Source organism: Rhizophagus irregularis, chromosome 18 (genome assembly GCF_026210795.1).
Source record: "Rhizophagus irregularis chromosome 18, complete sequence".
Taxonomy (NCBI): Eukaryota; Fungi; Glomeromycota; class Glomeromycetes; order Glomerales; family Glomeraceae; genus Rhizophagus; species Rhizophagus irregularis.
This window is the reverse complement of record NC_089446.1, coordinates 2864088-2889023: the sequence shown is the minus strand read 5'-3', so window position 1 is coordinate 2889023 and position 24936 is coordinate 2864088. Positions and strand designations below refer to the sequence as shown.

Sequence of the window (24936 nt, the reverse complement as noted above, 5' to 3'; positions counted from 1 at the left end):
CTGTATCACGAATATGGTAAAAAAGTAATCTTTTTGTTACAAAATACCCCGAATTTTGAGTCTGTAAAAGTTCAATGATACCATTTTGAGAAACAATTACGGCCTTATCTTTTGATTGATGGTAGATTAACACCATAACTAAATAGGTTGTAAAGTTATATCATGTGACTAAAAAAAATATACGAGTTTTTCCGGTATAAAACATGCCCCAGAAAATAAATAAATAAATAAAAAAAAAAATTTTTTTTTTGTTTCCTTTCATTTTTTCTTGGGTAGGATAAACGGGCCTATCCTTACTTTTTTTAAAAAAGATTATATTTAAATTTTTTTGGTTTTTTTTTATATTATTATTTACTTTTTTTCTCTTAAAACCATTACGATGGATAATCAAGAAAATAAACAAAATGATGATGATAAGAAAAGTAAAGATAAAGACAAGCAAGAAGAATCCGAAACCAAGGTTAATAATAATCCACCCGAAAATATAAATGATGGAGACAATAAAAATGAAAGTTTTACTGCGCCATATAACAAAACTTCAAAAAATGGTCCTAACAATGAGAATAATAATGAAGATAATATTGATAACAGTAGCGATACCTCTTCAACTGAGAAAAATGATGAATCATCGGCTGAAAATCCTAAAAAGCCAAAATTTCAACAACCTCAAGAAATTGTTTCGGAAACTAACAATGAAGATAATAATATTGATAACAGTAGAGATACTTCTTCAACTGAGTTAAATGATGAATCATCGGCTGAAAATTCTAAAAAGCCAAAATTTCAACAATCTCCTGAAAATGTTTCGGAAACTACTAACAATGAAGATAATAATATTGATAACAGTAGCGATACCTCTTCAACTGAGAAAAATGATGAATCATCGGCTGAAAATTCTAAAAAGCCAAAATTTCAACAATCTCTTGAAAATGTTTCGGAAACTAACAATGAAGATAATAATATTGATAACAGTAGCGATACCTCTTCAACTGAGAAAAATGATGAATCATCGGCTGAAAATTCTAATAAGCCAAAATTTCAACAACCTCCCGAAAATGTTTCGGAAACTAACAATGAAGATGATAATATTGATAACAGTAGAGATACTTCTTCAACTGAGTTAAATGATGAATCATCGGCTGAAAATTCTAAAAAGCCAAAATTTCAACAATCTCCTGAAAATGTTTCGGAAACTAACAATGAAGATAATAATATTGATAACAGTAGCGATACCTCTTCAACTGAGAAAAATGATGAATCATCGGCTGAAAATTCTAAAAAGCCAAAATTTCAACAATCTCCTGAAAATGTTTCGGAAACTAACAATGAAGATAATAATATTGATAACAGTAGCGATACCTCTTCAACTGAGAAAAATGATGAATCATCGGCTGAAAATTCTAATAAGCCAAAATTTCAACAACCTCCCGAAAATGTTTCGGAAACTAATAATGAAGATAATAATATTGATAACAGTAGCGATACCTCTTCAACTGAGAAAAATGATGAATCATCGGCTGAAAATCCTAAAAAGCCAAAATTTCAACAATCTCCCGAAAATGTTTCGGAAACTAATAATGAAGATAATATTGATAACAGTAGCGATACCTCTTCAACTGAGAAAAATGATGAATCATCGGCTGAAAATTCTAATAAGCCAAAATTTCAACAACCTCCCGAAAATGTTTCGGAAACTAACAATGAAGATGATAATATTGATAACAGTAGAGATACTTCTTCAACTGAGTTAAATGATGAATCATCGGCTGAAAATCCTAATAAGCCAAAATTTCAACAATCTCCCGAAAATGTTTCGGAAACTAATAATGAAGATAATAATATTGATAACAGTAGAGACACCTCTTCAGCTGTTGGGGAAAATGATCAGTCATATAACAATCCTGGAAAATCCGAAAAGCAAAAAAATAAAGATAAAGGTAAAAGTACCAATGAAGGATCTATAGCAACTCATGAAACGGATGAGCGTGAAGATTCAGAGAAGGAAAAATCAAACTTAAATGAACCCACAGAAGCAACTGATCCAATTCAAGCTAACCTGTCTAAAAGTCAAAGAAAGAAATTGAAGAAGAAACAGCAAGCCGCACAGAATAATGAAGAAAGTCCACCGATCACTCAGAATCAATCTCAGGATCAACAAAGCAGTTCAAGTACTTTCTCATCCATTATTATTAATACAGCCAAGAATCTTATACGAACTGATGAAGAAGAACCAGATGATACACACATTAAAATAAAATTTCATGTGCATTTGCCTTCGAATATTTCTGGAATGGGAGAACCAATTATAATGGGTAATATACCTGAGCTTGGTGAATGGAAAGAATTCAAAGTTAAACTTCGTCAATTTAAACGGAGTTTTCAAAGTTATACTACGTATTGGTATTCAGAACCTATTAAAATTCCGATTGAAAGGTTTCAACGTGCTGTTAAATATAAGTATGCTATATATAAAAAAGGAGGTAAAAAAAATAAAAATACTTCATCCTTCCACTATGAAGGGATTAGCGACAAAGACGACCGTGTGCTAGAAATGTATAAAAATCAATTCGATATTTGGATGAAAAACAATAGGGATCAACAACAAGGAATCAGCGATTACATGTTCTTGGAAACCATTTATAATTCTGTAAATCAGAATAACTTCAAAGAAGCAATATTAGAATATGACAAGATTCTAAAAAATAATCGCGAATTAACAAAATCTGTAACCAATTTGGAATTTATTAATCGCCGTAAACAAGAAAAGTCAGTTCACAAACGGCTTTTTTTATGCTTCCTCTTAGGACAATGTAGTTTTAATTCTAATTTTATTGGAAAATTCGAGTTACCAAGAAATTTTCACCCTGGTTCTTTACTTGAAGTTATTAGTAAAATCCAACATGACACATTTCCATCAGAAAATTTGCGTGTTGTATCAAAAGGAATTGGGCTTTTGATTCATCACGATATTGATCGTAGGTCCTTTGAATGGCTCAGAATCTTTCCAGTAGCACAATATATTGACCCTAAATATAGTTTTATTGATTCTATATCTTTCAATTATGATGTTAATTATATCGAAAATTTTTTTGAAAATTTGGATAGTATTATCGCATATATTAATGCAATAAGTAACGAAAATGTCTATGTGAAAGTTGTCAAGGTATATTTTCTTACACGCCTCTTTTCTTTTCTTTTTTTTTTATTATGTTTAAATTAACTAATCTTTTTTTTTAAAAAATATGATTAATTTAGTGGTTGATTAGTCATTGCAACTTGAAAATGTTCTCAAGAATTTGGGCATTAATTATTCACTCAGAAGGAGTCGACAATCAGCTTCGCCCACATTTAGTAGAAAAGGTTGAAAGACTTATACCTAAGCACGACCCTGTTGAATTAAACAAAAGTTTTAAAGAACTTCCTGAAAATATTAGAAAGATTGTCACTGAACCATTTAGAAAAAAAACTATTCAACTACTAACAAATGGACAATTTTCTTTATGGGAAAGACCTCGTGCTGATGCTATTTTTACTCTTGTAAATTCTCCACACTTACAATGGACTAATGTTGATTATCTTACTGTATTGGAAACCATTTCAGACCTAATAGAATACAAGCTATTAGAAAAGTTTCCAATATTGTTAAAAAATTGGATTACCGGGTTCAAAGACACCAAGGATGATAAAATTTCTCAAATATGCGTTCAATGGTATAAAAGACTAATGGATCGAATGTCAACTTTATCATCTAGTTCAGCGTCTCATGAGGGAACATATGTAACTACGGTCTTTCAGCACTTATCAGATGTCTCGATAATTAATGAAGAATCCATCATGAATGAATTGATGGAAATAACATACAATCGTATTAGACATTCTTCAGAATTTCTAATTTTTAGGGCTACAACTAAAGTTGCAAATATGGACCCAAGAGCGGTACTTGTATTTAAAAGAATTATTAAAGAAAAAATTAATTCAACTGTACAAAACCATGATGAATTTTTATTAAAGAAAATGCGAGTTCTTTGCGGTTGTACTAATAATGGTTTAAATATTCCAAATAAGTAAGGTTTATTTATTATTACTATTGTTTTTTAAAGTGCTTTAAATAATTTATGTATTTATTTATTTAGACTTTGTGAAGAAATTTTAAATCACATAATGACACGTTTGAAAGATAACTCTTCACGTATTGATTTTGAAGAATTTTCCACTCAGCTTCACTTATCTTTATTCGAGTCTGCTAATTTTTGGACTATTATTTTGAGAGCAACTGGGAACGTTGAAAATTTTCATTCTCACCCACATGTGCAAGAGGCTAAAACTGCCATTATCAAGTTGGCTACTATGATAAATGATGGTTCTATTGATATTCGTCTTCTTCAAGATTTAAATGTAAAAAATGATGATTTCCTTCACTATTACTTAAATTCTGCGGAACCTAGTAATGAAATAATTACTGAAGGGAAATTAGCAGAGGTTCGTAAACAATGTCGTGACTATGAACAAAGATTGAGTAAACTTGATGAATTTTATTTAGCATTTTGTCAAAAAACCAGTGATGTAGAAAATTATACTGATGAATTAAAAGAACGAAGCAATAATTTGGATAAAATTCAACTAGAAGAAGCTTTATCATCAGATCATTGGGGATTTCATAAAGATATTATACCTATGGCAGAGAATACAAATATATTCATTAAATCTCAAACGTTTCATAATATTTTTAATAAACAATTTACTAATCAGGAAGATATAAAAGTTAAATTTATAGCAGAGACGTTAATTGGAAAAGTTCTAATGGAATATATTACTATATGTAAGCAATATGAAGGATGGAGAAATCTTGAATATTCTGAAGCAACATCATTCTGGTATAATGTTCGTAATTTCGACGATGAACTTAAATTAATGTTACGATTTGGCCACAATATTGATACAAGAGATCCAGGTTTCACGAGAACAATAAGATATCTTTCCGAAGTGAAAGATTGGAAGGAACGTTTAAAATATTTATCAATGGCTCTAATTATTTTCAAAGTAGGACGCACTGAAGATGACTGGCTTGAAACTGGATTTGCAGATCTCAATGATGATTTAAAGTTGGGTAGACTAAGTAAATTATTTGAAATTTTTGATAAAAAATTTTCCGGATTTAACAGTAACAGTTGGGCACTTATCAAGGAATTATCTTTATCTGAAGAATTTATTGGATTCTTAAGAACTATAGCAGAGCATGACATGAAAAATTTAATTAATGGTGTTGACGAACACTCGGATACAAGATTGATTCAAGAAGACACAGTTTCTTCACTTATTCAAGTTAAACAATGTTTACTTCCATTGATGAATAAAACAGATCTAACTTTGGATAATTTTTTGAAGGATTTAAACGAGGTTGTTGATAAAAATCCTTCATTAGCGAGTAAATTAACATTATGTAATAGCAATAGTATGGCATTGCAAAATATGTATAAAACCATATCAAATAGAGGTGAAGTTACAAAGGAAAAGATTCAAAATGCTGTAAATATCGGTACATATTATTTCATTAAAGAGGAAAAAGAAGATGAATGTATTTTGACATTGAAATATTACTCTAAATCCTCTAAATCGGAAAGTAATTACGATATGAATGCGCTACAGGATTTACGAGGCAGAGCACTTTTAATTTCAAAGCCTGGTGGTTCTTATGATTCAGGAAACGGGAAAATTGATGATACCAAAAGCATAATGGAAGAGTTTGTAACACAATTTGATATTGCTCAAAATATAGTTAACCTAATAAACAAATTAACTCAATTAGGACATTTTGGATATCGAAAATATAATGAATCAACCAAAGGTACAAATAGATTAGGGCAGATATCAGAAAAACTAAAAAAGGAATTGGAACTTTGGTAAATACTTCTTCATATTCGTTATCTTTTTTATTAATGGACGTTGTTATTAATAATTTTAATATTAATTATATCTTTTCATAGGGAAAATGTTGTAAACAAAGCGCAAGAAGATTGTTATTATTTAACTTTCTATCCGTCAAGGCATATATTAGCATTTCATGATTTTTACACGAAAGTTGGAAAGCAAACTCATAATTCAAAAGTTTGTCAAACGCTCGTATCATTTGTTAATCGAAAAGCAAGATTACCATATAAACAAAAAAGTCTAGGATTTGGTTGTAGAAAGGACGAGTATTATCAAATTTTAAAAGAAATTGGTGATAGATTAAAATCTATATTTGAAAAGATTCCAAAAAATCCGCGTTCAATAAAAGATGGAGAACGTGTGGTTTCAGACGTAGTGGAATGTGGAGAATTATTTATCGCGGCTTGTGGTGATAAGTCTAGAGTTCCTAATATTATAATGTCATTTTATGCTAATCATGGATTTTACCCTGAACCTTGGCAATTATTGATATGTACATCATCAACCACAGCAGAAGAACTCTCAATTTTTATCAAACGATGTTTTTTCGCGTCAAAAAATGGATATAAAAATTATTTATTCTGCATTGCAAATTTAGAATTACTAGATTTCGAATTACAATATGATTTAGTGAACAATATTAGAACATACATTACAAAAGTAAAAGAGTACTATTTAGCATTGATATGTTGTTCTGAAACTGGCATGAATCACCACATTTTGGACCAATTTTCTGAACATGTTCATCCTACTATAGGACTCAGTGACAAAGCAATGAAAGCAATTTATCAAGAATTATGTCCAAAAGTTGTATGTGTTACTTCAGAATTATCGGGACAAGGAAAAACAGAATGGATTAAACAAGAAAATCATAGAAAGCACTTGGTTCCTAAGAGCTTTCTCATTAGTGATGGTGCAAATTATAACTCACTTGTTAGACAGCTTAAAGATTTTCACATTCGAAATGTTGATAGTTTACATATTAACATTATATCTGCTGATAACCCCGGAGAAGTCAATATATTTTTATTTCAATTATTAACTTTGGGAATTGTTTCGAATAATTCAGATATCGCAAGTCTTACAGATTCTTCTGTTTTCATTGAAGTAGCTTCTAGTTTTGATCAACGTTTGCTTAAATCTCTTCCATTTATTAACTGTTTGGATAGGCCGCATCTGAAATGGAACATTAATAGATTGATAGTATCCCAAGAAATACATAGTCCCATTCAAATTGTTTGTAATTATTTGCTCCTTTACGAAATGGGAGAGCTTGATGGGAAAGATATTTTTTTCAGATCAGAATCGTCTACTGATAATGATGATAGTGATGAAGGCATTATTAGAGTACCACTTACCCATAAATTATGTCAACAACTTTTGGATAAATATTTCTTTAAAAGGATTGATGCCGGGATCTCATCCTTTCGCTTTTTGGATATTTTTATAAATGTCCTTGCAGATCAATTAATTAGATTATCATCAAGTTCTTTCTTCGAAGTTCATAATTTAAACCTTATGATTAGAGAAAATACTGTTCGATCAACATTATTTAACACATTGTTTGATGTTTCAAAGGATTTTGCTACAAAATCAATCCAAACAAGATCTGCGCAATTACAAGAAATTGCGGACGAAGCCGAAATAGAACAATTAAAAAATATAGCACAATGGGATGATTCTAATCACCTTTTAGTATTTTTCATGTCCCAAACTCCTGATTCAATCTGTTCTTTATATCGCGACAAATCAAAGGTTCCAGATAGTGTTCAAAATTTGCTAAAAAGTCAACATATTGAAACTGAAAAAGAATGGAAACTATTAGATTACCGCACCATGTCTTCTGAGCAATTATTGTCTACGTTAGAATGTTTGGCACGAAAAACAATGTACCGTATTGATTATCCACAATATGCTTTATCAGTTGATAATTTATTGAAAATGGCATTAATGTTATTGAGAACAAGAGCAAATATTCCTGTAGTCGTATGTGGAGAGGCAGGATGTGGCAAGGTAAAAATTTTTATAATAAACTTTTGTTGATTTCTTATATCGTTTTTATTTCTTATTTTTCGTATATCCATTTATATAGACAAGTTTAATTGGATTCTTAGCCGGAGTTGTAGAAGTAGAATTTAGAGCACTTAACATTCATGCTGGTATCACTGAACAAAACATTAAAGATTTCATGAAAGAATCTGATAAAAAAGCACAAAGTAAAGAGATATGGTTATTCTTTGATGAAATAAACACTTGTAATCACATCGGATTGTTAGCAGATCTTATCGCTCATCGAATGCTTGATGGTAAACCAATTCATCCAAATATACGACTTTTTGCTGCTTGTAATCCATATCGTCTTAGAAAAAAGAGTATTAGTAATGTTGGAATAAAAGCAAAAAATATCAGGTTCGAAGAACAAAGCCGTCTCGTTTATGAAGTTAAGCCTCTTCCGGACCAAATATTAGATTATGTATGGGATTATGGTAGACTTCAACCGAATGATGAAAAGATTTATATTCAAATAATGGTAAATGACCAATTAGATACTTTAGGAAAACCAATACTTGCTGATTTATTATTTGCTTCACAAGAATTTATTCGTAATGTTGAAGAATCATATAGTGTTAGTTTACGTGACGTTAAAAGAGCAATTAAATTGGTCAAATTTTTTCATAATAGTATTCAAAAACGTCCACTAAATCAAAAAGACAACAAGAAATCTCATAATAGGCAACCAGACCTAGTTATTCGATCTTACATATTAGCATTAGGTTTATGTTACCAGTCTCGATTATATGATCGTGAATTGAGAAAAAGATATCGTGAAGAAATGTGTAAAATATTTCTTCGTGAAAAGTTTATTATTAGAGAACCATTATTTAATGAAGTCATAAGGGAAGAACAAATGGACTATATAAAAAGAATGACTTGTCCACCAAATACTGCATTCAATGAAGCATTGTTGGAAAATGTATTGGTTATTATAGTTTGTATTTTAAATCGCATACCACTGTTTATTGTGGGAAGTCCAGGGTTAGTAAATGCTTCTTTTTTTTACTTCATTCAATAACCAAATTTCCTATTAATTCTGCTCCTTTATAAAATAAAGTTCTTCGAAATCATTAGCAATCAGACTTGTGCATCAAAATCTTAGAGGTTCCGACTCAAACGATGAATATTTTAGAACATTACCTCAGGTATATAATTTAAGTATTGTATTATACATTAATGATTTATTTATTGATTAATTATATTATTTTGCAGGTATTTTTTATTCCTCATCAAGGTTCCTCTTCATCTACATCTGATGGTATCGAAAAAGTCTTTCAAAAGGCTAAAGCTTATCAAGAGACTAGTTCTAAAGAGTTTCCAGTTATTAGTGTTGTTTTACTTGATGAAGTTGGATTGGCTGAAACCAGTCCTTTTAACCCTCTTAAAGTTCTTCACTCATTGTTGGAGCCAAGTTATCCGGCTGATGGACCTACTGTGTCTGTAGTAGGAATTTCAAATTGGAGATTGGATAATAGTAAAAGTAGTAGAGCATTACTAGTGCAGAGACCAAAATTTGATTTGGATGACCTAATTGAGACCGCTGTTCGTTTACTAGATAAGAATAACTTAGAACTTCCATCTTCTGAAATCAAAAATTATAAAGCTTCACTTAGGCCTCTTGCAGTGGCATATTCTGAATATGAAGTAAAAGGACAAAATGAATTCCCAAATTTTCATGGACTTCGTGATTATTATTCTCTTGTGAAAAGTCTTTCAGATAAAGAAATGACTCCTAAAAATATTCATTTATCATTAGCAAGAAATTTTGGTGGTATCAAAAAACATACTGAAACATGTTTGAAATATTTCGAACCTGTTATTAAAAACTTTAATGAACATAAAAGTTGGACATACGAACAAATACCCATCAGCATTCTAATTAATGACAATCTTACAAGCGAAGGTTCTCGGCATTTAATGGTCATAGGAAAAAGTGATTCTATTGTAAATATTTTAACATATCAATTACGCGAAATGAATTTTAATCCAGTTGTAATATTGGGATCACAATTTCCGGAAGATCGTGATGATTATTCTTATAATATATTGAGTAGGATAATGGTAAGTAAATTTTACTTTTTTTATTTCCTTTATTTAAAAATTTGTTTATTAAATAATCTATTAATTTATATTTCCATTACTATAGATGTGTGTTGAAGCCGGGCAACCTCTGATATTAACTGATTTAGAGATTATCTATGGTAAATTTGCTATATTTCATTCGTTATGGGTATTTTAATAATTATTATGATGATATATATATAAAATGCATATTAAATTTTTCTTATTCACCTGATAGGGAGTCTTTACGATTTGTGGAATCAAAATTATATCACAATGGGAAGCTCCGATGACCCTAAATATTTTACAAGAGTTGCTTTAGGAGCTTATGCAAATCCTATGTTGTAAGTTATAATTATAAATAGATGCGTTTATCTTTGAGAGAGAGATATATATATATAAAATGCGTATAACTAAACCGCTTTTTATCATACAGATACGTTCATCCTGATTTCAGATGTATCCTGGTTCTCGATGAAAAGAAATTAAAGGATGCTGATCCACCACTTTTAAATAGATTTGAGAAACAAGTGATGACATTAGACGATATTCTTAGTAGACAACAAAAAGAATTAGTAACGCAGCTAGTGGAGTGGACAAAGCAAATGTCAACAGTAACAGGAACAAATAGAGATAGATTCACTCAAAAAGATTTGTTTATTGGCTTCTGCGAAGAAGAAACATTGCAAAGTTTAGTTATTGATACTATAAACAAACATCCAAATATAGGAGAAAGTGAATTGCTAGAAATCTGTAAGGAAACTTTAATCACAATTGCTACATCAGATGGCATGGTTCGAATTGATAAATCTCCTTTAGAGTTTGAAGAAATTCAACATTATAAACATATTTATTTCCAAGATCAACATCATAATGATATAGCAGATTACTTCCAAGATTTATTACATGAACAAAATGCTAATACTAATCCGGATGGACATTTAATCATAGTTAACACGTTTTCAAACATCAACACAAATATCAAAGCTTGTTTAAAGAATGTAATTACAAAATGTTTTGTTTTGAAACTTTCAACTTTCAAAACCGAGAATCAATTTCAAAAACAAATGAAAAAATTTTGGCTTGGGTCAGATTACGAATTATTAATATTACAATGTGATACCACTACTGTAAATTCAGAATGTATCAAATTAGCCAAGTTTATTATCGAACAATCCCGGGACGAATATTTACGGAAAGTACAAGAAAATAATGCTATTAAAAATAAACATGCTTGCATTATTCTTCATCTCCGTCGAGAAACAAGTGCAAACTTAATGTCGTTTAACTTTATGTGCGGATGGAAACAAATTACAATCGAAACATTAGCGAAACAAGAAAAACCTTTATCTGTTTTATTGGAAGGCAATTTATGTGATTTAATTGAAACTACTTATCCATTCGAAGATATATTGAAACAAGAAACGTTATGGTGTTTACTATGCATGAAGTATCCAAACAATGTTAAATCAGTTAATCATGTGAAGTAAGTATTGCTGCTATCTTAGTAAAAAAAAAAGTGAATTTGTTCGGATATAATAAAGTCTTAATTATTTAACTTTTTATTTAATTAGATACTTAAATAGGAAGATTCTTGAACATCCAAACTTCGTAAATTGTTTAAAGATAAGAACGCAAGAATGGTTGAAAATAAAAGCCAAACAAGATTGGCAATACCATGTGGCATCCAACAAAAAATTGTTATATCCGTATTCTTCGTTTTCTATTGCTTTACAAGCACACATCCGTACATTGGTTCGTCATCCTATTGCGAAAATTTTATGTTCTCTAGAGCGTCTAGGAGCTACAAAAACATTTCTTATTCATGACTTATCAGAAGCTGAGATATCACAACAACGCATACAATTTCTCAATTTCTGGAAAGAAATGTTTATGGATAATAATATCGTTGATATTGACATATTACCAGAACCTAAGCCAGATGGATATACAATATCCGTTAGTGGATTAAATCTACAATTTCCATTTTCATTTTACTTTATGAAGCAAATTGATAACTTCAAAACTTTATACGAGGAAGAAATATCATCACTTAGGGAAGATATGGAAAATATAGATCTTTCTACCGGAAAATTATTGGAGCACATTTACGAAGATTACATTAAAAGTTTTACCAATAAAGTATTTAATTCTATAACACTATTAAGGACTTCTCCATTAGAACAAGCTTCAGATTTATATTTTAAGGATTTTGTTAGCATAATTTGCAATAGTGAAACTAGTTTAAAAAATATTTCTGTATTATCCTATATTCTCAAATGTAAACTTGGTAAAGAGGAAATCTTAAATCCTATTTTATTGCATACATTTTGGTGGGAGCATGCTAATTCTACCTTAGCAGCATTTCAATTAGTTCACATGTGTCCTAACATTGTTAATCAAGTTTATATGGATGACGCTGATCTTACAAATGAAAATTTTGATGACTACCTTGTGGACGAAGTTACGAATATGATGTTCAGAAAAATTATTAAAAGTCAAGAAACAATTGAATTGCAACGCGAAATTAAAAAAGTTTTGAATCTCTGTGAAAAGGTTTCAGGTTTTACCAGGACAGAATCTTTTCAATTATTACAAATTTGCTATGATTTATTATCGACTGAGTTGATTACTTTGGATACTATCAAAGAAATTATCAAGACCAGAGAGACCAGAGAAACCGATGATGATGAAATTTTTTCAGCACGGTTTATTCACGATGTCTTTGAAATATTCAGAAACATTGAAACCGTTGAAGCCGAACAAGAAAACAAAATAACATTTGCAAAACAATCTTTTGTCATGAAAAGTTTAGAAATTATTCCATTCGAATCACCTTCTAGATTGGAACTTTATCGTAATTTATTCTTGGAAGATCCCTTTCCTCTTATGGGAAAAATTATTAAGAGTATATTTGAAGAAGAAAATAAGAATGAACCTTTCAACTTCTTTACATGGCTAGTTAATCCGGAAGAAATGTTATATTCACTACGATTTGAAATTATTAACGAATGTTTGGAAAATGGAAATTATGACTCATTAATGGCGGCATTATTTTGTGACATTATTCAGACAACATATTTTGCTCAATATGACTTGATTAAATTATCGCCCTATTTCCGTTATGCAATTGAGGCTTTATATGCTCGAAATACTAGGGGGTTACAAAAAATAACAGCGATTGCATTCATGAAAGAATTTGTTCATAGATTTTGGGATGAAACAATTCAAGTTACCATATTCCAATCGATTGAATTTAATTCTTTGAATTTGATGGAAACTGATGATTTTGACCCTAATCAAATGTTGAATCATCTTAATTATTTCATGGAACAATCTTATCCTTTGATCCATTCATTAAAGATTTATTTTATACGAGATTTACGTAATAGAGAATATTCTATGGATGATATCAAAAAATTTTGCCAGGGCCAAACAAATGCTTTGCCGTGGCTTGGTTCATTAGCTTGGGACAATAATCAGGAAACTCGATTGCAATTTAATGCTTACTATTCACTAAAAGATTATTCTGATATGGAAAATTGTTTTTCAATACTTTACTCTTACAATAATAGAGATCAATTTAACCAAATCTTTAAAGCCTTAAAAAGGAAAGAATCAATTAATGCTAGAATTTCATTTATGGGAATTATTCTTAATCGTCTTCATGCTATAAGAGCAACAAAGGATTGGGCTCATGTAGAAAATCAAGTTGCAGGATTTTTAAATGAAAAAATTGAGCAAATATCCTCTTTATCTATTATTTATAGGCAAATTATCACAAAAATAACCACAAATCAATGTCCATTATTATACCTTAATATTGATACTAGTAATTCAGATTTACTAATTAAGTCAGTAGTTGGACATGTTATAGCATTGCATTCATCTCTTCCAGCAGATGCGTCACCATTAGCTAATTTACTGCAGAATTTGAATTATTGTAATGGGTTGTATATTCTCACTTGCCCGTCAGATGTAGAATCTATCATATTAAGTGCTGTCTTCCAAAAGAATGGTCAATTTACTCGGTAATTATATTTATATATATTTAGTTACAATTGATTTTTTATATATTTCAATTTTGTTCTAAAAAGTATTTCTTTTTTTTTACTAAAAAGGTATCAATGTAAATGTGGTTATGTTTATCTTATTGGTGATTGTGGGCAAGCTAATGGGCGAGGTAAATGCCCAGAATGTGGCAATATGATTGGTGGTGAGAATCATGTATCCGAAGCTGGAAATACAAGGTTAGATAATGCTCCAATCAGGAAAACTTTGGTTGCAAAAGACGACAAGGGATATATTGCTGAAGCTGAGAATGAAGATATCAATCATAGTGTTCGCAATTTACCTCCGGCTTCATATAGAATTCTTCATTTATTTATTCATTCAATAATTGGAGCTTGGGCTCCTTCTGGTACTGCAAATACCTTTTTACAAAAAAATAATAATGTAGCAAGCGATAGCCTGGCATATTGTACGAGACATATTAAAAATGATTGGAAAGTTCTTTTAAAAATTTTGAATTGCCGTGAAGAAAGTCTAGCTCTCTTACTACATGCAATTCTTGATAGAATGACCATGAATCCACCCAAAGATTTAACATTAAAGACACCTGGGGAGCGTGAAGAATGGGAAGCAAAATTTGCACAAAATTATGTTTCTCCATTAATTAAAAGTGTTACGAATACAGCTAATCAATTTCGTGCCAAACTTGACATTGCTTTGGCCAAAACTCAGGGAAATTCAAACATCATTGAAGGAGAAGTTAATCAAACATTACCGATGGATCGAAAATACAAACTTGAACATTTACCAAGACTTTGGAGATCTATAGGAACAATTAGTTTTCAAGGTTTTCGTGCTTATTACAATTCAGACATAGAAAAACACGAAACATATTTTCCTTTTATTTCAATATTCTTTAGGTATTCCGATAAATTAGAAAAAATTAAATACCTTTGGCCGATAGTGAATTTTGTACAAATAATATCATCACGTCTTGGATACCGCTTGAGTCGTGAGAGCGCGCAAGAAAAAACTTTCCAAAAATTTATAAATGAAGAATCTAATAACGGAGAATCTGAAGAAATATTCAAGTATTTAACTTCAAATTTCAATGATTTTGCTAAAGCTTGGAATGAAGTTATAAATGATATCGATCAATTTCAATGTCACGAACTTCCGAAACCAAAACCTGATATAAATTTGAGATCCCGTATTTCACTTGCTTTGGTCGAACCAAAAGATTCGGGCGTGTATCTCAGTGCTATTTTAGAATATTTGATTGGATTACAAAACAACTTCTTACAAGAAGTTTTAACAATTTCTACAGGACATTCTAAAGCGATTAAATTCTTAGAAGAATCCTATTTTATACAGGAAACAGGAACTGATATCACCTCTGCAGAAAGTTCTACTCGTTTTTATATTCAATCTTTAGGAATCAATCAAACAAAACAAAATAATTTTATAAATTATGAATGGGATGAAAACATTCTACAATATAGTGATCGTAATCTCGAAACTGGACGAGGCCAAGATGTAATTTATGATTTACAAAAAATTGAAATGGATCTCGCGCATAGACTAGTTTTTGAAAAAGTTCATATAAATACTTTGAATGATTCACAAGCATATATGGAGCCATTCCCATATCATATGGAATTATTCCAGGGACACATGAGAATTCTAGGTGATATCAAAACTTTAATTCCTCAATATAAAATTCCATCCGATAAGATTCCTTTAATTATGGGAGTAACTAACAATTCATACAGATATCAAACTCATGATTATTCATTATCTTATGATAACTCGTCTGAACTTTTATCTTCATTGGAAATTTTACTTTGCTTTGTGAAACGCACTTCGGTTGGAAATGGAGAGACTCAAATCGCAGAATACGTTAACCAATGGATGAAATTATCGATATTATTAGATAACAAATCTTTTAACGATTTGTTAGGAGCTGGATTGTGTCTCAAGCATTTGATAGCTTTATATGAATTGATTGAAGATCAAGTTGCAAATTCCGTGATACAATATATCGATGAAAAATTCAAAACTGAAATTACAGACCAAGTAAAGCAGGAAATTGATTTAGCGGTTGGATTCGAACGAGTTTCAGATACAGAAAGATACATAAAACCAGAAATATTTGCTACTGCATTGAAAAGATTTATGCAAAGATTTTTAGATCCAAATAGGCACGAACACCCATTAAATGTTTATATAACAGATGAAGGATTAAATTTGTGGCCTGCTCATATTTCAATGGAATTAATAGACGACAAATTTCCTGACTCCTTATTAGTGTGTCATATTTATGAGGCTTATTTATATGTTAGTTCTAAAATTGAGGTAAAATGAAAATTTTCAAATTATATTATATTTTTTTTTAAAAAAAAAAAGTTTCACTAACTTATTATCTTATTTTTATAACAGGAAAATAAGAAAAAAAATCAACAAATGGGAGGAAATAGGAATAAATTTAAAGCCTCACAAAATTCGAATGATGTATTTTCTGAATCTGATTATAAAGGAAATAGGAATAAATTTAAAGCCTCACAAGATTCAAATGATGTATTTTCTGAACCTGATTATAATTCAGAAGAAGTCACGACCGTACCTATGAGTAGCGTGTATTTTAATACGGCATCATCGAATTCTTCTACGTTGCCATCAACAAGACCATTTGATAATAATTTTGCATCAGATTCAAATTCTTCTACGTTGCCATCAACAAGGCCATTTGATAATAATTTTGCATCAGATTCAAATTCTTCTACGTTGCCATCAACAAGACCATTTGATAATAATTTTGCATCAGATTCAAATTCTTCTACGTTGCCATCAACAAGACCATTTGATAATAATTTTGCACCAGATTCAAATCCTTCTACAAGAAGATCAACAAGAAATGATTTTACACCAGAATCAAATTATTCTACAGGAAGATCACCAAGGCCATTTAATGGATCAGAATCAAATTCTTCTACAGGAAGATCACCAAGGCCATTTAATGGATCAGAATCAAATTCTTCTACAGGAAGATCAAATTCTTCTACAAGAAGATCAAATTCTTCTACAAGAAGACCAACAAGGCAATTTAATAATAATGATTTTGCACCAGAATCAAATCCTTCTACAAGAAGACAAACAAGGCCATTTAATAATAATGATTTTGCACCAGAATCAAATCCTTCTACAAGAAGACAAACAAGGCCATTTAATAATAATGATTTTGCGCCAGAATCAAATCCTTCTACAAGAAGACAAACAAGGCCATTTAATAATAATGATTTTGCGCCAGAATCAAATCTTTCCACAAGAAGACAAACAAGGCCATTTAATAATAATGATTTTGCACCAGAATCAAATCCTTCTACAAGAAGACAAACAAGGCCATTTAATAATAATGATTTTGTACCAGAATCAAATCCTTCTACAAGAAGACAAACAAGGCCATTTAATAATAATGATTTTGCACCAGAACCAAATTCTTCTGCAGGAAGATCATCTAATAATAATTCTGCAGGGCCATCAAGGCCACGTAATAATGATCAAAGAAGAAAACCTAAAAAGCAGGGAAATAATTTTGATGCAATGTAATTTTATCCTTTGTAAATCAGAATTTATAATTATTTATAACGTCATTTGTGGCATTTATTTAGAAAATTAAGTAGCATCAGACAGTTTTTTTTTTAATGTTAAAAAAATTTTCGTGATATATTTATTAAATTAATAAAAATAAATAAGTGTCTATAAAAATAATTAAGTAAAAACCAGTTCATTGAACTCCGTGATCGGAGAAAATGTACTTGAAAAAAAAATATAAAGTGTGAACAACACTTCCAATAAATATTTTATTCTTTCGTGGGTAGATTTGCCCGGCAATTTTTAACATAAAATCCGCAGTTATATTATTCTGCATTTCGGAATTTACAAAATATCATTTTCAGGGTTACGGGATTTCGCCGAAAGTCATTTCTCCGAAAGGACGTTTCACCGAAAAATTGGGCCAACATTATACAACATTGTTAATAACTCAGGCCAGAGATTATATTTCGGCGATACCTATTTTCAGTTGTATCATTATGTGTCAGAATGAGATTCATCGAAAAACAATCAAGTTCTTAATCCAATATCCATGACTGTGATCAGTGTTATTGTGTTATTATAACAACTCACTAAAAATAACAAATATTAATATTAACTGATAAATAAAAGTAAAAGTATATTTTAATTTATTACCTTCTGTATAATTGGTTGACGGAGATTTGGAATATTCTCCAATATAGTAACGATTGAATTTTTCTCCGGGCTTTGCTTGATGGAGCCTTGATTTTCTCCGGAGATCATGCTGGAAATAATAGTAATACTTAGTATTACCTATTATTGATGTATTACAATGCATCCGTTTAAGTGATAGATAGGCTAATTGGCATCCTTTTTTATTTTATTTTATAAATTTTATTCCTTTGCACGTGAAATTCATTTTTTTTAATGACTATTAAGGAGTATATAACATAGTAATTCTATTATGCATCACATGTTTACAATTTTTCCTTACTATATTCCTCCTTGTTAAACCAATGTGGATCTGATCCGATTAATCCCAGATCTTGCCACACTCTTTAATTTATTGTTAAGAGTTATACGAATTTTTTTATATAATAATGTCTTGGAAACTTGGAGATATATAACATACATCATTTTTTTTTCTTTTTTTCTTTTTTTCTTTTTTTTTAAAAAAAAAGAAAAATTAAACCTTTGTTAAAATATAAAAATTTCGTGACAAAAATGGCTCGACTTTATCAGCAAATTTTTATTTCTATTAAATTTTTAGTTCCGATGATACATGTAGCATTGAATGTGTAAGTTCTAAAAATTTAGATTTATAAAAGGTTTCCTTCGTCCTAATTTTAATTTTTTTAATTTTTAATATTATAGAGAACGAATCCTGGTATCAATATTTTATAGCAAACATTAACCACAACTTATTTTTGCTAAATTTCATGTTTACGCATTTGGTAGTAAAATCATTCAGGAAAAAATATTTTTTATTAGTTTAACAAAGATTTAATCAAATACAATTATTTCAGTCCTTTTACATTCCTTTTACCTTCCTTTAATGCGGTATATGTATACTGCGTATATATATATATATATTTATTTATTCATATTATTTACTATATTTATATATTTATTTATTATTTTATCCAAGTAATTCTTCTTATTGAAGGGTTAATAATAAATACGCTAAGATACATCTTTTTTTTTAATCTGCTTATGAAAGTTGATTATTATTAAGATGTTTTTAACATTAAACCTATTTTTCATTTTAAATGTAAAACAAAGTTATAGTTATAATATCCTAGAAACAAATTCGCAGGACGCAGGGCGTCGAATTGGTGCAGAATCTATTTTTTTTTAAATAAAATGATATTGAAGTTTATTTACATACATAAATTACTTTATTGATTAAAGCATCAAAGTATTTGCTATTTTAATATTATTTTTAATAATTAAATTTACCATTAGTCATCCAGCAAAATTCAGTCAAATTTTCTAGCTCCATTGTAACTGCATCAATTGCTGTAGCAGCATTATGGTGTTTTATTATCAAATAGTCAATTATCATTTATCAACTTGAAAGAATGGCATTTAAAGATGAAATAATAAACTGAACATATTATCTTTATTATAATTTTTCTTCATGTTTAAAAATATTTCACAAATCTTAAAGAACATTCGTTTTAAAATTGAGCCTGGGAAGATTCTACTAGCATGGAAATGAGATAAAAACAATATGGCATGAAAAAAATTCTCATTACATAAATTCATATTTAAGTTATGATAATTAGTTGAAAATAACGATTTGTGCATAAATTAAATATATAAGTTAGCATAATAGTATACCTCAGTGATGATATTTTTAGTGTGGATATTTTACGAGTTAAAAGGACAAATAAAAGTTAAAAATTGTATACAGGACGTTATCATTGAATCAGCAATTTCATAAAATAACGAATACTTTCATTAGATACCTGTTACCTGTAATTCTCAGGAATTCAATACCAATAAACTTTTAAATGGAAATAAATACGTGCCTTAAAGTCACGTGATGCGTTTATAAAATAATTTTAAAGTTTATTTGATAATACGAAAATACATGTTATTTATAAAAAAAAAATACGAATTTAACATTATGTATAATATATTATGTTAATAGCCAACGAAGTCTAATCGTAAAAAATGAATAAATAAAAATGAGAAGTTTCGACATTTTCGGTATCAATTTTTATTACTTGTTATCACTGCCGCTGGTAAGACTTGAATCATTGTTGGGTACATTAATCATCCAAGAAGGTGGGGTAATTCCGGTTTGTTCTTTAATCGTGCTTAAAAGTGGGGGTATTGATTGAAAGATATTTTTCATAACACCTAATGAACCATCTCCACTTGATTCACCACCAGTATTCCAAACAGTAATCTTTGGATTAAGACCTTGAATGGCGTTAGCGTTCTCTTTAGCCAATTGTGGGTAAATATTATGTTCAATCATAAAATATTGTATAGCAGCATTGGTATCCCCTCCAAAAGCATCCACTATATTTTTAACACCTTCAGCTTGAGCATTATACATAGCTAAAGAACCTTCAGCTTCTTTTTGTTTTAAACACAATTGAGCCTCTGCATCTTTTTGTGAGGTATATAGTTTAGCATTTGCAACAGCTTTAGAAGCTTCAAATTCTGCTGTAGCTTTGGCAACATATTGTACACGTAATCTTTCTGTTTCTGATAATAATCTACGTTCTTCAACTTGTTTTTGTAATTCACTTTCACGCATTTTTGCAGCTTGAGTTGCTTCAATACTTGCGAGTTTTATTTTCTTTTCATATTCCGATTTTTTTGTTGCTAGAGTCATCTCAGCTTCTGCTACTTGCACCTTGCGTTCATTTTCTATAATAACGGTGTCGGATTCAATCTTTGCCGTTTCTTGACGTGTAAGACCTTCACGTTCTTTAGCACCAACATCTCCCTTATATTTAGCTTCAGCAACATCAACTTTAGCTTTATTTACAGCACCTTCATGAGTTTTCATACGCTATAATTAAAAGAAAAATTTTTTTAGTCACGTGATCTTTTATTTTTTTTTTTCACTTTTTACATACCATATAAGCAAAATATTCAGAGCCTTGAGTGTCTTGAAGTTGCTTAACATTAGCATTATAAATGAATAAACCGAATTGATCCAATTCAGCTTGAACATTTTTAATAACTTGTTCTTTAAAACTTTTTCTTTCTTGAAAGATTTCTTCCATAGTCGTAGCAGCAGCTATAACTCTCGTTTCACCCTCAATGATACCTCTAACTAATTCTTTTACATGTTCACTATTTTTACCATTCGTTGCTAATAATTTTGCATAGCGTTCTAATGCCTTTGGCTCATCTTTTGGTCCTATGGTAAATACAGCCGGTAAATTAAATTCTAATTTTTCAGTTGTCATAGCTTGTAATTGAAGTGTATAGTTTGCAGGTGTTATGTCAAAGAATATAGACCTTTGACCTGTGAAAATTTAGAAAAATAAAATATACAAAGAAAGTATAAGAAATTATAATTGAATTGTGAATAAGAAGAAGTATCATATGTTTACCTGGAAATACGAAAGACTTCTTTAACAATTTGACATCCTTAACGAAAGCACCAGTCTTTACCAAGTACTGATTGGGATTACTATTAAATTATAAACACGGATGAATACAAAAATAAATTAATAATTAATTAATGAGACAAGTAAATGATCTTTACCTGACTCTGTACATGATTACGAATTATTAAATGGTTATTTGCGTTTTTTTAGACCAAGGAAATAAGGAAATTAAAGTTGAAAAACGCGAGAAATTCGAGGAAAAAAAAATGATTAAAATTAAAGAATTATATTTTATTATATTTATTGTATTTGTATTTCGAGTTAAAAAATATTTATAATAATTATTTATAAATATATCGAAAAGAAAAAAAAAATTGGAAGCAGGAAAAATATGTTGAACTTATATAAGAAAATTTTTTGTGTTTATACATAATGAAAATTTTTTTTTTTATTTCGAGTTTTTTGGAAAATCGTCGTTTGTTTGATCAAATTTAGACTTATTTCCTTGATGGCTGAAAATTTGATTTTTCGCGCACCGTAACATTTCGATCTAAAATTTTAAAGATAATGTTATTTATTTATGTGACCCGAATCCGATTTGACGTCAAGAATTTTCTTATTGAAACAATCGAAACATTATTTTTTTATTTAACCGTAATTGGAGATTAATATGTACAATTTTCATCTTTATAGAAGAAAATAATAAAAATAAAAATAATAACACAAAAAGAAGTTTTCTTTTTTTTCTTTCAAGATGCGATGCGAAAGATATCTTTATGTGGTCACTTGAACTCGTCACTTGAATATGTTGATCCCACGGATTATTCACACAAAAATAGCTAAATAAAGAGTTCCTGTTATCAGACTTGCCGCAGCAAAATCAGTGACACATGATTACACAATAAATAGCTTTCTTGTTTATCAAAATAAAATATTCTTTTTATTTCCTTCTTACTTCATAAAAAAAAATTCTTCAAAGATTTAACATCAAAAATGCCAAAAAATAATGTAATCTTTAACGTAGGAGGAACCAAATTTGAAATATCAGAAGATTTAGTAAAGAAATATCCAAATAATGAATTATATTCCCTCTTTTTATCAGCATCATCAAAAAATGAAATATTTATTGATCATAATCCTTTAGCATTTAGCGTAATTCTAGACTACCTTCGTTATGGTAAATTGTTAGTACCAGGAAATGTTGCCAAAGAAGTTATTGAATTACAATTGAAAGAATTTCGTATACCTTATGATAATATAGTTGAAGATGATAATGAAGAAGATAATTTACCTAGTTATGAATCTATTATTGGCGAATTCTCTGCTCCTTATAAAGATTATAAAAATTCTTTAAAAGATACTGTTATTAATAACGCTATAAAAAGGTATTATACACTTTGAATTCTACGCAAAAAAAAATATTTCTTTCTTGACTTTTTTTTTTTGTTATCTATAGATTGGATACTTTGATTCAAGATGTCATTCTTCCTTATTTGAAACGCCATGCTAAACGTGGACATCAACAAGTAACATTTTACTTGACACCAAACGTAGTTACATCTAAGAATATTACAACAGAACTTGAACATTTGACGGATCCACATGAATGGATTTATCTTCCTTATTCTTCACAATCTCATTCGAATCGTTCTTTTAATTCATCTTTCTCTTACTCAACATCTAGTTCGAAATTTTTTAATTCTGATAAGAAAGAAGAAGTTAATGATAATGAAGAAGATTTACCTGATATTCAATTTTTGTTACAAAGTAATAATCTAAAGAAATTACAAGATTTCATTCTTGCAAAATCTGGTGTCAAAAAAGTTGTAGCTAAACAAGTTGAAGTTTCTTGTAGAACTGAAAATGAATTTGGTTTATTTTTTACTAAATCTTTTGAAATAATTCAAATTGATGTTATCATTGTTTAAATGGTAGAATACTAAATATTATTAAGTATTAGATGTATTATTTGTATTTTTTTTATTATAAATGAAATTATTAAATATATTTTATTGATTATTCATATATTTATTATTATTAATTAGGTTAATTAAATTAAAAGTTTCTCATTGTTGTTAAAAATTTATTATTAAAGCATGCTGTCGTTTTTAATAATTAATCGCACTAATTTTGACTATACAGTATGTCCCTTGCAATAATGTCAAAAAATGATGGTCCGGAAATAAAACTTTTTGGGTTTTACCATTCTAGGGTCAACCTATCAACTCGTTAATCTTCACCGTTGGGTACTAACAACATTACATCATTTGTATCAAAAAGCAAAATTGAAACAACGGGATACTCAATCCTTTAAAGATCGCTAGTGAAGATTATACCTTCTAAACATAATCAACCACTACCGGAAAAACAAAATCCATTACCTCCTTATCGGGAATATCTACAGGTCGGGCGGGATAGTATAATTATAAGCTTAAGGGTGAATTTTTTTTTAAAAAAAAAAATAAAATAAAATAAACGTTGATTCACCAAATTGACGATAATTTTTAGAAAGTGTGAACTATAAAGAACAAAAAAATTAAAAAATTTTAATCAATATGTCAAAATTATTTTTCAAATAATTTCCTTAGATTAGAAGTGCGAAAAGTTTAGCAGATCGAGGAGAAATGAGAAATCATGGTTAGGATATTGTGATATTGTTGTTTCATCTTCGTATTGATATTTTCTATTTTGAGTATAGTTTAGAATTCAATTTAGTACGCTGCTAAATATACGCCACACGTGTTTGTATACAATATCAATAATAATTAATGGTTCTTTGTTGAACATATATATATAAATGTCCTAAATAAACGAACACACTTCAATCAACTTCATCTAGCATTGATTAAGTGAGAAAATCTGAAAAATGTTGAAAATTCTCATTTGATTTATTTTTATACTTTGTTTTTTATTATTTTTGGTAAATTCATATAATGCACTTTTGCAAATATATAACAACAATGATATAACTTATTCTGGAAAATGCCTTAAATAAATGATCTTCATGATTTCATGTTTTATCCCATAATTCGGGTAATAATATAAATTTAACATAATCACGTACCACAACTTTTTTCTTCGTCTCACAAACGACCAAGAACATACAAATTCTCATTCTTTTATTTATAGTATTAGAATGGGTCAGACAGTGTTCAAGATTAAATTTATGGTGTTCAAAAGTAAAACCTCGCTCTGAATAGATTTTATTTTCTCTGAAAGAGTGATGACC

General features: G+C 29.3%; 3 protein-coding genes across 3 annotated transcripts; 2 read left to right on the top strand and 1 right to left on the bottom strand.

The window, feature by feature from the left end:
- Nucleotides 1–379: 379 nt before the first annotated feature.
- On the top strand, nucleotides 380–17661 carry OCT59_010246 (uncharacterized protein; the record flags this gene model as incomplete). Its single annotated transcript, XM_066132890.1, has 13 exons — nucleotides 380–3163; nucleotides 3256–4064; nucleotides 4134–5900; nucleotides 5985–7941; nucleotides 8021–8964; nucleotides 9041–9128; nucleotides 9196–10044; nucleotides 10130–10184; nucleotides 10283–10388; nucleotides 10481–11530; nucleotides 11619–14075; nucleotides 14166–16410; nucleotides 16495–17661. The coding sequence occupies 13 exons, from the start codon at nucleotides 380–382 to the stop codon at nucleotides 17659–17661; spliced, it is 16278 nt and encodes a 5425-aa protein (XP_066000493.1).
- Nucleotides 17662–20356: 2695 nt separating this feature from the next.
- OCT59_010245 (uncharacterized protein) lies at nucleotides 20357–21879 on the bottom strand (the record flags this gene model as incomplete). The annotated part of the gene is made up of 4 exons (XM_025323687.2): nucleotides 20357–21160; nucleotides 21228–21622; nucleotides 21711–21790; nucleotides 21866–21879. The coding sequence occupies 4 exons, from the start codon at nucleotides 21877–21879 to the stop codon at nucleotides 20357–20359; spliced, it is 1293 nt and encodes a 430-aa protein (XP_025164819.1).
- Nucleotides 21880–22700: 821 nt separating this feature from the next.
- Nucleotides 22701–23635, top strand: OCT59_010244 (uncharacterized protein; the record flags this gene model as incomplete). Its single annotated transcript, XM_025328865.1, has 2 exons — nucleotides 22701–23092; nucleotides 23164–23635. 2 exons carry the CDS (start codon nucleotides 22701–22703, stop codon nucleotides 23633–23635), a joined length of 864 nt encoding a protein of 287 aa, XP_025164818.1.
- Between the last annotated feature and the right edge of the window lie 1301 nt (nucleotides 23636–24936).